General features: G+C 39.7%; 1 protein-coding gene across 12 annotated transcripts in view; it reads left to right on the top strand.

Moving 5' to 3' along the window:
• Positions 1 to 14,675, top strand: part of DTNA (dystrobrevin alpha) — a 176,958-nt gene that overhangs the window by 99,611 nt on the left and 62,672 nt on the right. For all 12 annotated transcript variants that reach the window (XR_015695651.1, XR_015695650.1, XM_087707097.1 and 9 more), the window contains exons 8-10: positions 5,419 to 5,585; positions 7,270 to 7,394; positions 9,908 to 9,988. Coding sequence is in view for 10 of the 12 variants with exons in the window: in XM_087707097.1 (XP_087563223.1) it covers positions 5,419 to 5,585; positions 7,270 to 7,394; positions 9,908 to 9,988 (373 nt within the window). In the remaining 2 variants the exon portion in view is untranslated. The remainder of the gene's footprint in view (positions 1 to 5,418; positions 5,586 to 7,269; positions 7,395 to 9,907; positions 9,989 to 14,675) is intronic.

Genomic DNA, 14,675 nt, shown 5'->3' with positions numbered 1-14,675 from the left:
CAGGGAGTGGATGGCGGTTCCCACATTCGCGGCTCGGCTTTAGGTGGCAAGGCTTGGGCGCACTGGCATTGCAGGCACCTGGCGACATGGTCGGCTATGTCTTGGTCGAGCTTGGGCCACCAGACGTAGCTCCTACCTAGGGCTTTCATCCGGACAATTCCGGGGTGAGCGTGATGCAGCTGCCGCAGGACGGTAGTCCTCAGTGAGGCAGGTACGACTACTCTATGGCCCCACAGTAAACAGCCGCGCTGGACGGACAGCTCCGCCAGGCGTGATTTGAAGGGAAGGAAAAAGGGGTCTACGAGGTCTTTCGGCCACCCTCGCCTAACCCAGTCTAGTACCCGGGATATTACCTGATCCCTTGCGGACAACCGGGCGATGTCGGCGGCAGAGAGTGGAAGGTTGAGGTCGTCTATAAGGAACACAGGTGCCACAGCAGCAGGGTCTTCCGGGGCCTCTGGCAGAGGGCAACGGCTGAGGGCGTCGGCATGGGTGATCTGCTTCCCCGGCCGGTGGTGCAACTGGTAGTCATAGGAGGCGAGGAATACAAACCAGCGGGTCATGCGTGGGGAGAGGACCTGAGGGGCAGGGCGATCTCCGGCCAGCAACCCGAGTAGGGGCTTGTGATCGGTGACAATTTGAAATGGGCGGCCGTACAAGTAATGGTGGAACCGGCGCACCCCAGCCACAATGGCAAGAGCCTCTTTGTCAATTTGGGCATAGTTACGTTCAGAGGCAGAGAGCGTGCGGGAAAAGTACGCAACTGGCACCTCTGCCCCGCTGGGTAACTGGTGGCAAAGAACGGCGCCCACCCCATAGGGGGAAGCGTCACAAGCGAGCACGAGAGGCAAGTGCTCGCTGTATTGTACGAGGACATCGTTGGAGATGAGTAGGTGCTTGACAGCTAGGAAAGCGGATGCCTCTCGGCGGCCCCAGACCCAGGGTGCGCCTGAGTCCAGGAGGCGATGGAGTGGTTCAGCGACTGTTGCCTTGTGGGGCAGAAATACAGCGTAGAAATTGAGTAGGCCTAAAAAGGCCTGTAATTCAGCTCTGTTAGTGGGGGCAGGGGCCTCCACGATGGCTTTGGTCTTGGCAGCCGTGGGGTGGATGCCACTGCCATCAATGAGGAAACCAAGGAATTCTATCTGGGCTACTGCAACTTGGCACTTGTCTCGTTTGACTTTAAGCCCCACCTGTTGAAATCTCTGGAGAACCAAACGCAAACGGCCCATCAGTTCTTCCATAGATGTTGCTGAGACGAGGACGTCGTCAAAATAGGGGACGACGCCTCGGAGTCCTTGGAGCAGACGCTCCATCAAGCTCTGGAACAGGCCTGGGGCAATGCTCACCCCAAACTGCAATCTGCGGCAACGGAACGCACCCCGGTGTGTGATGATTGTCTGTGCCTCAGCTGCTTCATCGTCTACCACCAGCTGTTGATAAGCTTGGGCGAGGTCGAGCTTCGCGAAAACAGTCCCTTTGCCCAAGGTGTGTAGCAGGTGCTGGACCACTGGCACCGGGTATGCGTTGGATGGCAACGCGCGGTTGATAGAGCAGCGGTAGTCAGCACAAATCCTCACGCTGCCGTCTGGTTTGATGGGTAACACAATGGGTGTTTCCCACCGCGCATGGTCCACTGGCTCCAGGATGCCTTGAGCCACTAGCTTGTCCAGCTCGGCGTCCACCTTTGGTTTGAGAGCGACGGGAACTCGGCGTGGCTTCATTCGCACCGGCTGCACTGACGGGTCAAGGTTGAAAGACACGGGTGTGCCTGTGTATTTGCCTAGCGAGCCATCAAATACAGTAGGGAATTCGTTGACCAGGCAATCGAGGGCAGATGCGCTGAGGTGGTGGATGCCGCTGATCTGCAGACCGAGGGACTGGAACCAGTCAAGGCCGAGAAGGCTGGGCAGCCGGCCTTCGACTATGATGAGGGGTAAGCGGCCGTCGAACCCCTTGAATTGCACTCTGACCTTGCGGGTGCCGATGACTGGAATCAGGTTTCCCTGATAGTCCCGTAATGTCAGGTTACAGTCTTGTAATTGGCGTTTTGACAGCTGAGGCAAAAGGCGCTTAATTGTGCTCCATGACACAATAGAGGTTGCGGAGCCGGTGTCTAGCTCCATCTCGCAGGGCTTCCCCTCCACGGTAACAGTTAGCTGTATCTTTTTCTGGAGCTGGTGGCACGAGAGATCCTGGGTAGAATTGCGGAGGATGGCATGGCAGTCCATCCTGGCCTTCTTGTGGCCATCCGTCCGGTTCCTCGGTTGCCGGGACCGATCGGCTTGAGCTTCAGAGGAGGACATGGGCTGTGCGGCTCGGCACACCCGAGCGATGTGGCCCTTCCTGCCACATCGCTAACAGAGGGCTTGCCTAAATCTGCACTCAGCTCTCTCGTGGTTGCCGCCGCACCCACTACATGCAGATTTAGGGTCGCCCTTTCGCTGAGAGAAGCTCTTTTTGTTCGCCTCGTGAAGGCGGTTAATGTCCTCCTCAGGGTTCTCAAGATCGGACTCCTCGCTTTCAGAGTCTAGTAGACCGGTAGCTGTGCTGAACGTATTGGCAGGCTGTGCTGCTGCGGTAGACCGGCTCTTTGCGATGGTAGCTAGGGATGCCGCTGCCATTTCGGAAGCCCGAACCTCATCAAAGGCAATTTGGAATGAGAGATCTGCTTTGGTTAGCAGTCGTTTCTGCAGTTTGAGGTCCCTAAGGCCACACACGAGACGGTCGAGGAGGGCCTCATCCAAGTCCCGGAACCCGCAGTGGAGGGCGGCCGATCGTAGAGCAGCAACGTAGACACTGACAGACTCCCCCTCAGCTTGGCTGCGCTGGTGGAACGCGTGCCGGCGGGCTATCTTGGACGGAGACGGAGCATAATGGCTCGTCAGCTTCGCCAACAGCACGGGCCACGGTACGGCCTTGATGGGTTCAAGAGCTGTGAGAGCCCTGGCGGTGTGGAAAACGTCTGTGCCACAGACGGACAAGAAAAATGCGCATTTTCGTTCGTCCGTCAGCTCAGTGAGGTCGTGTGCGACCAAAAAACATTCAAAGCGAGCCGTGTAAGACTCCCATGTCTCAGAGCCATAGTTGAGAGAGAAACATCTGCCTCTACCTAGGATCGAACTGGCAGCCTCCTGATTGGGAGGCGAGAGCTCTACTTCCAGGCCATCGCACCACTCCTATCACTTCTATAAAGTTAATACAGATGAAATTACATTTCCACCCAGCTAGGAACAATAAACCCAAAGACATACAAAGACAACAAGGCCTATTTTTAATCAAACAGAATCATATTTCATCGACAAATATCGAGAGCTTCTCTTCTGTGTTTCAGCAATGACCGGAGCAGAAGAAACACCTTCATCCCCTCAACAGGCGCACTTCGTACAGTCTCTAGAAACCAAACAGAATACTTACATCTTTTAAAGTAATAATGTTCGGGTGCTGTCCGTACCGCATCAAGATTTCTATTTCTTCGGAAGGATCTCTCTTACTTTTGTCAATTATCTGGAGGGAGAGAGACAATGACCACAAGGAAGCGTGACAGAAGATTAAATTCAGCACAACGAAGCACGTTTCTATTTAAGAAAGAAATTTAACGTGGCCATTCCTGTCAAAGCACAGCGACGTCTCGTCGCAGTAGAAATAAACGCGGTTCTAGTGACTCAGCGAGTGACTTCAGCAGTAAGTGACTTCAGCTTCTCGCACCTCAGTTTGGCGATCCCACCTTCGTCGCCAGTGGTGTGTACCAAGGACCTGTGGGTAGCCAGAAGAACTGAGGCGGAGACGGGAATAAAGGCTAACAATTTTTTATTCCCTGACAAGTACAGGCTAACTTCAGAACCGGCTTAGATAGGAACGCGCGCTGCTCGTTTGGACAGCTCCCTATTTATACAGAAGCTGTCAAAAGATCAGCCAATCAGGTGTCGAGCGCTTTCCCGCTTAAACTCTTATTTAGCGCATGCTCAGAACGTGACACAGGTCTCTTCTGATTGGCTAAGATGCGAGCAGCCAGTCGGCGGGAGTACGCAGCCTCAGCATTGGCCCACCCGTCTGACAGCTACTATATAAAGAGCTATCAGACAGCAAATGTTGTTGCCAGTTCGGGAGTTGCCTTCCTTTGTGCCTTGTTATTGTTAGCAATAAAGATTGTTATTATTCACAACCTGGCTTGCCTCAGTTTCTGCCTGCCTAGTTCTCCCTACAGAGCAGTTTCTATGGCTGAAAGTGATGGCATCTTAAGAGAGAGATGTAGATTGTAGCATACAGATTCACAACAAGCCCTGCAAAAAGTTACATGTTAAGTAATTAGATTTTACATATTAAAACTAACATTTAAAATAACTAACAGGAGTTATACCTGGAAAATAACAGTAGGCAGCTAGTGTCAGGGTATGATACAGCCCTCATACTGTGCTTTGGCTAGCAACCGCCTTTTTTGTGCTTTGTTTCAGTTCACGTCTGTAGGTACACTTAGGTTTAGTTCCATGTAGAATATACTGAAAGTCCAGTCACTATGCAAATAAGATAAGAACCAGTGCTGGGTTCCTACCGGTTCGGACTGGTTCGGCTGAACCAGTAGTGGTTTCGGCCTGGGTCGCTGGAACAGGCAGCAATCCAGGCCTGCCACGCCCCCAAACTGATTCTCCTGGAGGCACCATAGGCGCTGCCATCTTGTTTTTTGCTTCTGCACATGTGCAGAGCAATTTTTATTACACTGTACATGCGCGCATGCATGGCGCAGCCATGAGCAAACTGGGAATAGCAACTGCCAGAACCCAACCCTGATAAGAACGTAGTTGAAACTACCTCTGAGTGCTTAATTGATGCCCTAGATATAATCATGGAAATCCATTCCTTGGCCCTAATCCATGTAGACTTCAAGCAACATTGAAAAGATCACAATTCCTCTTTCAATGGGCAGGCACTCCAGTCTAGGAATACTGAATTCAAATCCCCATGACTGTTTTTCTACTAATTACAGTTCTATTGTCTTGTCTGAATTTAATTTATGATACCACCTAACTGAAAAAAGAGTGGTTTGGAATGTGTTTAAATTCCTGTAGCATACGCATTTCATTCCTATCTCCTCTTACCTTTGTTAAACTGGTGTGATACCCCAAAAGCACTCATCTCCCAAATGGAACCATTATGCTTGCATCTCCAATCTATATCTTCTTTTCTTTCCAAGCTGAACTTAATATATTTCTTCCCGTAATATTTTCTTTCATATTTTTGCTGTAGTTTCCCTCTTAGAACCAGATGATTCATTGAGAGAAAATTGTAATGATTTAGAAATAAATTTGATTTTGAAAATTATAATCACAAGAGGATTTTTTAAGACTTCTTAATAGCTTCAGTTTTAACTGTATGCTGATTAATTCTTTTATTTGGTTTGAATATATATCCCCCCTGCAGTCTTCCACCCTGTTGAGTGTTCCTATTGCCACAGTGAGAGCATGATGGGATTTCGCTACCGATGCCAGCAGTGTCACAATTACCAGCTCTGTCAAGATTGCTTCTGGAGGGGACATGCCAGTGGTTCCCATAGCAACCAACACCAAATGAAAGAATACACATCATGGGTAAGGGAAGGTTCATAAAGTACTGCAGACTGTTTGAACTTGGCAGTCAATTTAGAAATGACTGAATCATTTTCCTTAATATCACATATAAGAAGCTCACTTTGTTGCCAGTTTAACTAGAATTTATTATAATGGAGAAGCCCTGTCTGGGTTCCTGGTTCAATCAGTATTGAAATGTCAAATGGGAAGTACTGAATAGTGTGGCTGCTACCATCAGTGTGGATTTGAGCAGTCTAACAGGTTAAACTAGGTGGATGACAGAACAGCTGCAGGGGGATCTTGGATTATAAAACTATTTCCACAGTAAGTTACTAATTTTTGTAGAACATAGTCAATATGTTGGCTTTTCTATTTGTTGTTTGCTATATATAATAATAGTTTTTATATATACCTGCATATATATTTACACAAACATACACATGCATAAAGATACACCTATATTCATAATACGTGCACACTCAAATGATGGTGTGTAGATGAGATTCAGAAGTAAAAATAATTATGAAAACTATACTACAAAACTCCATTAGATGTTGATGTAAATATATGTGCCATAAATTCAGCTCAGTTGTTTAGCTGCTGCTTAGCAGTTCACATTTTTCATATACGCTCTAGTCTAGTTCATGAACTCTACTCTATACTCAACTGAAATGTATTCATATGGGCTTTCTCCATTTTCCACAAGTATCTGAAATTATATTTGTGATCCATTCTACTGCTCCTACAAGCCACAGCTAAATTGATCTAATTCATTAGATTCAAACCTATATGTAATAGACATCTATGCCCATATTCCTGGCAGTTAATTCTGTTAGATCAATAAGATTTGCTTTCAGTTATTCGAGAACTGCAGAATAATTAGGTTGTAGATTAAACTCTATGACAGAGAAAGCATTATGAAAATGAAACCTCTTTGTCTCTCCAATTCCTGAGATGATCATAGCTGCATTATTAGAAAGGATGCAATAGCCACACTAAAAATGCACTCGGACTTGTGCTACAGATACTAGATAAAAATTAAAGTTTGCAGGACAAAAAGTGTGGTATAAGAAGCTGTTGCTTCTCATTTTGTAATCACAAAGAAAAAGACTCTGATGGTGTGATTAGCAATACCAATTAAATTGGTCATTCAGCGGGCAGTGAATGAAAGATTTGATTCTGCTATGGTTTATGAACTCTCATTTCTTAGACATTAATATCCAACTTTTTAAAGCAGAAGTGTATCTGATTGATGGCTGGACCAGAGAAAAAAATGTGGTTCTGTATCTCTGTTTTCTTCTTAATTATTTTATGATTAATATGATTAGCTTCCAGGTCTGATTTTTCATTAGTAGTTATTTAGAGATTTATGCTTTTAGAATAATGAAGTTTCAAGGCAAGTTTGGGATTCATTTGTGTCCTCTGCATTCTTTCACACAAGGTGATCAGTGAATTGGGAAATACTGTATTTATAGTTATGCCAAATGTCCTGTGTGAAATCAGATCCTCTTTAAGGTCCATTGATTGATTTATAAGCATATGCTGATGAGATCATCCAGAGCCACAGAATAAATGGACTTTGGGAGTTGATGCATGATAGTAGTAACCAGCAGAATATGGTTTTGTTTTATCCTTCTACTGCTGGCCATAACAGTATTCAGCCCTTTTCTGTCCTAATCACCTTTACCTTCCTTGTTTTTCTTAGAAATCTCCTGCTAAGAAGTTAACCAATGCACTTAGCAAGTCTTTAAGCTGTGCTTCCAGTCGTGAACCCTTGCACCCAATGTTCCCTGATCAGCCTGAAAAACCTCTAAACTTGGCACATATAGTGTAAGTATGTGCGTGCTCTTTGTTCTACCATTTATGCTGTTTGCCTTTGCTTAAGGTTAAATGGAAATAAATCACCTAATATTACGGTTTACAGAATTGTACTAATGCTACAATAAGTACAGTGATTCTGGAACTTACTGACTTATGTATAACTCATTTACTGACAAATGCAGCAGTTAATTTTTTTAAAGTTTTTAAAAACTACATGCTTATAAATTACATTATTTTTTTACAAAAATAAATCTACAGTTTTTCAATTGTGAATTGTTACTATAAATTTTAATTTAATTTATTAAAGTTTAATTTTAATACAGCAAATTTACCATAAGTTATGAAATAATTTAACTTACATACATACATACATACATATGCACACATATGCCTCTTACAGATAGTTATTGCTAACAGAAAATGCTGTTATGTGTTTTGACATGAAATGAGCAATATGTTTGTAAAGTTTTGCAGCAAACACAATCAAAAATTTTATGGCACCTTAAATATTTAACACATCTATTATCATAGCCTCCTTATGATAAAATCTTGCTCCTATCTATATTATCTGAATGCTTTGTTTTTACTGTTTTAATTTTTTTTTAGTATTTTTAATTGTAATATATTTTTTGAATGATAAGTCACCCAAATTCATTGGCTGAGATGGGCAGCTATAATAATTTAATGACTAAATAAATAAACATCACATAATCAATTTAGAAACAACAAAGCAGTTCCCTGTATCTCTCTGAGGGTTGTGTTAACAGAACATGATTTTGAAAAAATATATACGGTACATTTCACAAATCTGTGTGGGGAGCTGGTGAATCTTTTGGAATTGTTCTGGGAAAATATGGAAGACCACAGGAGATGAAAAGAAAACTCCCATTACAAGTCTCCTAAAGTGATAGAAATTGGCCTCATGGCAAAAATGTGTAGTTGTTCTCAGTTTTGAGCTATACATTTGAAATATTTACATGTGAGAACAATTATGTTGTCCCTCAACCTGGCAAAATAGTACAGTCCTTACAAATACTTTGTTTCCAAGTTAAGAATACTAACAATAAGTTTGTACACTGTTTAAAAAGACAATATTGCATTTAACTAATAAGGTTCTCTTACTTTTATTTTGCTTGCAAAAGAGACACCTGGTAAGTCATGCATTATCCCTTCAAACATTTTAATGAGGAAGAAACATCATTTTAAATTATTTATTGGAAGAGAACTAGCTGGGAAACTCATAAAAACTGTTGAATACTGTCTGCCTTTCAAATGTAATTTACATTTTCTAAAGAAGAGAAACTAAAGATCAGCCTGTCTCGTAACTCCTATTGCACATATTAATCAGTTATATGTAATACCTACAATAAATATTTTTATTTTATTTTTTTGCTGTATGAATAAACTGCCTTAAAATATAGAAGAGATCAGATGGTTAATTCAAGTATATTCTGAAGCCTTTTTTTCTGATAATCACAAATAAGGTATATTTCCCATTATCTGGAATTTATAGGCTCTTTCCATATATTTAGAATTTATAAGCTATTTCTGGTCTTCATCAACTTTGCTCAAATTATAGTAATGGATGTCTCCTATATGAAAGATAGCAATAGCACTTAGACTTATATAGCGCTTCATAGTGCTTTACAGTACTCTCTAAGCGGTTTACAGAGTCAGCAACTTGCCCCCAACAATCTGGGTCCTCATTTTACCCACCTCAGAAGGATGGAAGGCTGAGTCAACTTTGAGCCTGGTGAGATTTGATCTGCCACATTGCTGGTAGCTGGTGATCAGCAGAACTAGCCTGCAGTACTGCACTATAACCACTGTGCCACCGCAGCCCTCAGATGTCAGAAATATATTGACTTCTACATGGCTAAGAATACAATATTATCAGGATCCTTGCTTGCACAGAAATCACTGTCTGTATAATTTCCCCTACAGATAACTATTGGGTGGATGTCTTATGAATTGTAATGTAATTTGGAGGGAGATAGAACTTCATGGAAATACTTATACCAGTTTTTCTCAACCTGGGCAGCTTGAAAATGTGCGGACTTCAACTCCAGAATTCCCCAGTTCACATCTTCAATCTGTCAAAATTGAAACACTGGTTTATAGGATAAGTACTTGTCTTTTTGAATGCCTGTTGGGCCATTCAAAAATGGACAAATTTTCTGTCAAATAATTTAATGTCTTTTGAAGAAATTAAGTATTTCTAAGTTATCAAACACTTCTATGAGCTTCTTTGGAAAAATTGCCAAAGGAAGAACAAAGCAAAGAAGGCTGCAGAAAATTTCCATGCATGACTTGAAAAGAATGTATTTCTAACATTAAGCCTTGTATGTAAAAAAATATAAAATGTAAACTTTCGCATTTTAAAATGTAGAAGAAGAGTATATTTATAGGACATTCTGCAGCGTTACTGACTGATCACATTCACTTACGTTTAATTTTTTATTTATTTCATGCTCTGTTCTTTACAAACAAGACTTTTTTTTTACTTTCTGTTTTCTTTCAAGGCCTCCTAGACCGGTCACCAGTATGAATGACACACTTTTCTCCCACTCTGTTCCCTCAGGAAGTCCTTTCACAAACAGAAGGTGAGAGGTTTTTTTAAATACACTGCATATAATTAAATCCAGGATTTTTTTTTAATTTTAATTTCAAAAATTACTATGAAAAGATAGTACAAAGTAAGCATTGGATCCTTTTAATTTTTTTGTGTTTAAAATAAGTTTGGTAACTTGCACTTCCAAGGCTGATGCAAATACTGAACTTCTTTTTTTAAAGTAGAAACTATTGTGATTAAAATCCTGAAATAGATGTAGGTTTTGTATAGAAAAATCCTGTCAGGGGTGAGAGGGGGGGAGACGGGAATTCCACTAAAAATTCCAGTTTGACCAATGATGCACTCACCATTTTTAAATATTGGTTTGCATGCTGCATCTCTTATTACCTGCCCAAAAAGTTAAATGAAGCTCCAGTGCTTCTGTATTTACTTTAAAGCATAAACAAGGAAAACAAAATAGTTCAGGCTTTTCATTCATCACTGAGGACAAGGAAGAATTCAGATTGCCTTGGAACGACACTGGCCAAATCAAAACAGGTTTTGTATTAATAAATATCCACAATCAGAATTAACATATGTAACACATCCATGTTAGAATAACTAGTTCAAGTTCAGTGAACATTTTCTGTGGAATAACTCAGTTTTGACATTTTTTCTGAATGAAATCAGGGTAGCCAGATTTTAGTTGGAGACTTGGAGACTACTTAAAAGAGTTTCTGCCAAGAAGGAGGACCTTTACATCTTGTCCTCCCTCACTTTTTGAAGAGGAAAATTTCAAGCTGTTGGGTTTTTTTCCTTGAGGACAACCCTGCTGGGTGGAGGGATGGAGATTAGATAGTGTGATCCTGCAGATATCCAAATGCAAGAGATATAGGCATTGTATATTAAATAATGTACCTGGATAAAGGTGTATGCCTGGTTTAATATTAATTAAACTGATATTATATAAGATTAATAAGATATAAGATTAAAAGTTTCAAAAACTCTCTTCATCTCTGAAATGCCCACATTAAGAAGAAACCTCATTTGTTAGACCAGTTTCCTATGACATTCACACCGGAAAATTATGTATTTTAAGAACTTCTAACCAGCATTTCAAACAATGAATTGAAAATTTGATTTTTAGAGAATACTGAAACCCCAATTTCTTGATTTAAACTCACAGAGATATAAAATACCAGAAAGCCTTCTCTGAACTTATATACATAAAGATGGAGGATATAAAGAACTTATATCTGTTTCTTTTCATTGAAGTTATGTTTGCTGCACCTTAGATGATTTGCTTAGAGAAATTTTAAAGAATAGTGATTTGGAATTAAAGATGATTAAGAAATCCAGTCTTTATGATTTACATTTTGAGTGGTCCTCATTTGCATTTCCAACCCAATGGAATGTAGCAATTAGTAGAGCTTACGTTTTTCTGATCTATTAAACCCAGTGTGCTTAGCTCAAAATTATGTCAAATGTGTGTATCTTGAAAGAACATATTTTCAAATATATTTTAAAAACTTTTTAAATAAATAATGCATGAAATAGATTTATGCAAATTAATGAATAAAATAATTTTTGAGCAAACATATGATCTGGTGATGTAAATCACAATAAGGGATCTACTTAAGTCTATCTAAGATGATTCATTTTTTATTTCTTTATTACCAAATTTATAAGGCTGCTCGATGACATTAATTTTTCAGTATAAAACAACAAAAACAAACCATTAAAAATACAGAATGCTAAAATATACACAATATATAAATAGGAATATGAAATGAAAATCATGAAATGATGACCACAACCAAAAGAAGATTCCCATTCAACTGGCCCAAATGCTGAGGAAATTAAATGTAGGAAGCATCTTTCATCAATTTAATGCTGCAACTTCCACGGGATAGATTGAACAATATCCATAGAAATATTAGATACTAAAAACCAAGAAGAATACGACGGTATACTGAAAGATCCATCAGGAGCTTTCATTCTTTTACCTACTCCTAGTTCACAAATCATGCAGTGGGGATATCTTCTGTCGTAACCTATTGTTCTTAGAATATGCAGAACAGTTTATTTTATCCAGCTCTGATCAGAGTATAATGTTGCTCTTAACATTTATTTCACTGTCATTGATTTCATATATAAACAGATAATTGCATAAAATTTTTTAATTAACTAAGTATGCAATCTAGAACAGGAGTGTCAAACTCGCATCGTCACACAGTCACATGACTCCCCCCTTTACTAAAATCGTGGCCAGCACTTGACACATCGGGCCTGCTGACCACAAGTTTGATACCCCGGATCTAGAGTCTCTTATATATAGGAAAGTACTTTGTTCACATTTGTCACCTCTGGAGAAGAAACTGATTTCTATTCAAAATTGGAAGATTGAGAGTTTTATTAATTCGTATATTATAGGCACATTTGGCCTCTTTACCTGAACATGAACAGTCTTGCACAAATCAACAGTCAAGGACAAGGGCGTTAAATAAAGGCAATTCTGGGTTCAACATTGATAGCTAAATAAAGGCAACTAAGAACTATCATAAGAGCAAGTTTGCCAACACATTTGGCAAGAATTCTTCATTCCTTAATGTTTACTTTATAATGAGATCTAGAAGGTTCCATTTGTTGACACATGATTATTTACTTTTGTGATAACTTTTCCATATTAAAAATTTTCTAGCGTCTTATGATTAATAAAAGTTGTAATATGAAAGTGAGGTGAGATATTGCTTCACATTTTCTTGTTACTATTTTTACATTTTTTCCAGTTCAAATAGATTGAACTAATATATGTTGAATATATTGTTCAAAACTCATATAAACATAAAAAAGAACAGAGAGACATATAAAGTCTAAAAGTGCTGCTTTAAAGTTTAAAAACACAGCAAAAAAAGTGTTTTCCCTGATATGCTCATAGTGTAGGTAGTCCTTGATTTACAACCATTCATTTTATGCCTAACTATAGGTAGTCCTTGATTGGCAATCATTCATTCATTCAAAGTTACAATGGCACTGAAAGCAGTGGTTTATTATTGTTTTTCACACTTTTGATAATTGTAACATCCCCATGGTCACATGATCAAATTTTGATTGCTTTGCAACTGGCATGTGTTTATGACAGTTGCAGTGCCCTGGGATCATATGATGATCTTTTGCAACATTCTGACAAGCAAAGCCAGATTCACTTAACGACCATATTACTAACTAAGCCAGGGGTAGTCAACCTTTTTATACCTATTGCCCACTTTTGTATCTCTGTTAGTAGTAAAATTTTCTAGCCGTCCACCGATTCCACAGTAATGGCTATTTATAAAGTAGGGAAGTAACTTTACTTTATAAAATTTATAAAGCAGAGTTACAGCAAACCCCTACAGCAAGCCCACCATGAAAGCTGGAACGCCCACTAGTGGGCGGTAGAGACCAGGTTGACTACCACTGAACTAAACAAACGGTAGTGATTCACTTAACAACTGTGTCAAGAAAGGTTATAAAATGGGGGCAAAAATCAGTTAATAACTATCTTGATTGACAATGGAAATTTTGGGCTCAATTGTGGTCAAGGGCTACACGTATTCAGTGATTCCCTGCCCTTGGAGGTACAAGTTGAACTTAATATGGATAACCTCTTCTCCATCAATTTGCTGAACATTTTGAAAACCATTGAAATTACAGCCCATCTTTGTATTTTTTTTTAAATGTAAACTATGATAGTTATACTAAAAGAACCAAAAAAATTAGAGCTATGTTTATTCCTTATCAGATTTTTTTCTCGCCTCATCTTCTTCTCCTATATGAATTCTTAAGAGTGATATAAATGCTTCTGCCATGTAGTATTATAAGCTGTATTTATTACTTTGCCCCAAACCACATTGGTTGTATAACACTCCTTTGTGATTCCATTATAAACACAGTAAAAATACTGTATAAAGGCATATAAAGAAATAATCATAGACAATGTGTTGTGTGTTTAATTTGCTTATTCGAGTTTCTATCAAGAACATGCAAGCCACCCTTCCTTAATTATTGTGGCTTTACAAATCTCTTACAATAGCAAAATCCTTTTGTAAGTTGTATGAGTGTCAACTGATACCTATGATATGATAAATTAATTTTTGGGAATTGTTTTACACTTAAGAATATTTCCTCTCACTCAGTGATATAACTAGTAGTATCTTCTAATTATTTTTATTCCTAGGTCTTCTTAACTTGAATTACATATTTATACTTTGTTATTTAAAGTCAGTAGTCTTTATTCAGTGGACTGAATTGGATGCATTAAATCCCCAATGTGTATTTTTGCATATACGTCCTGTTAATGAGGTTTCATTGTTTGACTCATTCAGGTTACTTGAGAGTATAAATATAGACAGTCCAGTGGTTGATGAGCATGCTATTATAAACCTGTATGTAAATAAGCTACACAACAATTCATGGTCAGTATGAGAGCACTAAACTACTAACTGATGTAGTTCTGTAACCTGTGTACTAAAACCAGTATGTTACATATTAGTCATTCCGTAAGAACACTAATCAAAGAAATAGGCTTTTTAAAATAATAATAATAATAATAATAATAATAATAATAATAATAATAATAATAATAATTGATAATTATTGGGGTCCCTGGTCATCCGTCGACAAGTGGGTTACAAAAGGGCTACAAGTGGACCAGCCAACAAAACGACAAAAATATAGTGCAGATGAAAACCGTGCCATAA

Source organism: Thamnophis sirtalis, unplaced genomic scaffold (genome assembly GCF_051295495.1).
Source record: "Thamnophis sirtalis isolate CommonGarterSnake01/CBP01778 unplaced genomic scaffold, rThaSir2_p1.2 scaffold_2, whole genome shotgun sequence".
Classification (NCBI taxonomy): domain Eukaryota; kingdom Metazoa; phylum Chordata; class Lepidosauria; order Squamata; family Natricidae; genus Thamnophis; species Thamnophis sirtalis.
Note: the sequence above shows the minus strand (reverse complement) of the source record. Positions and strands in the feature narration are given on the sequence as shown.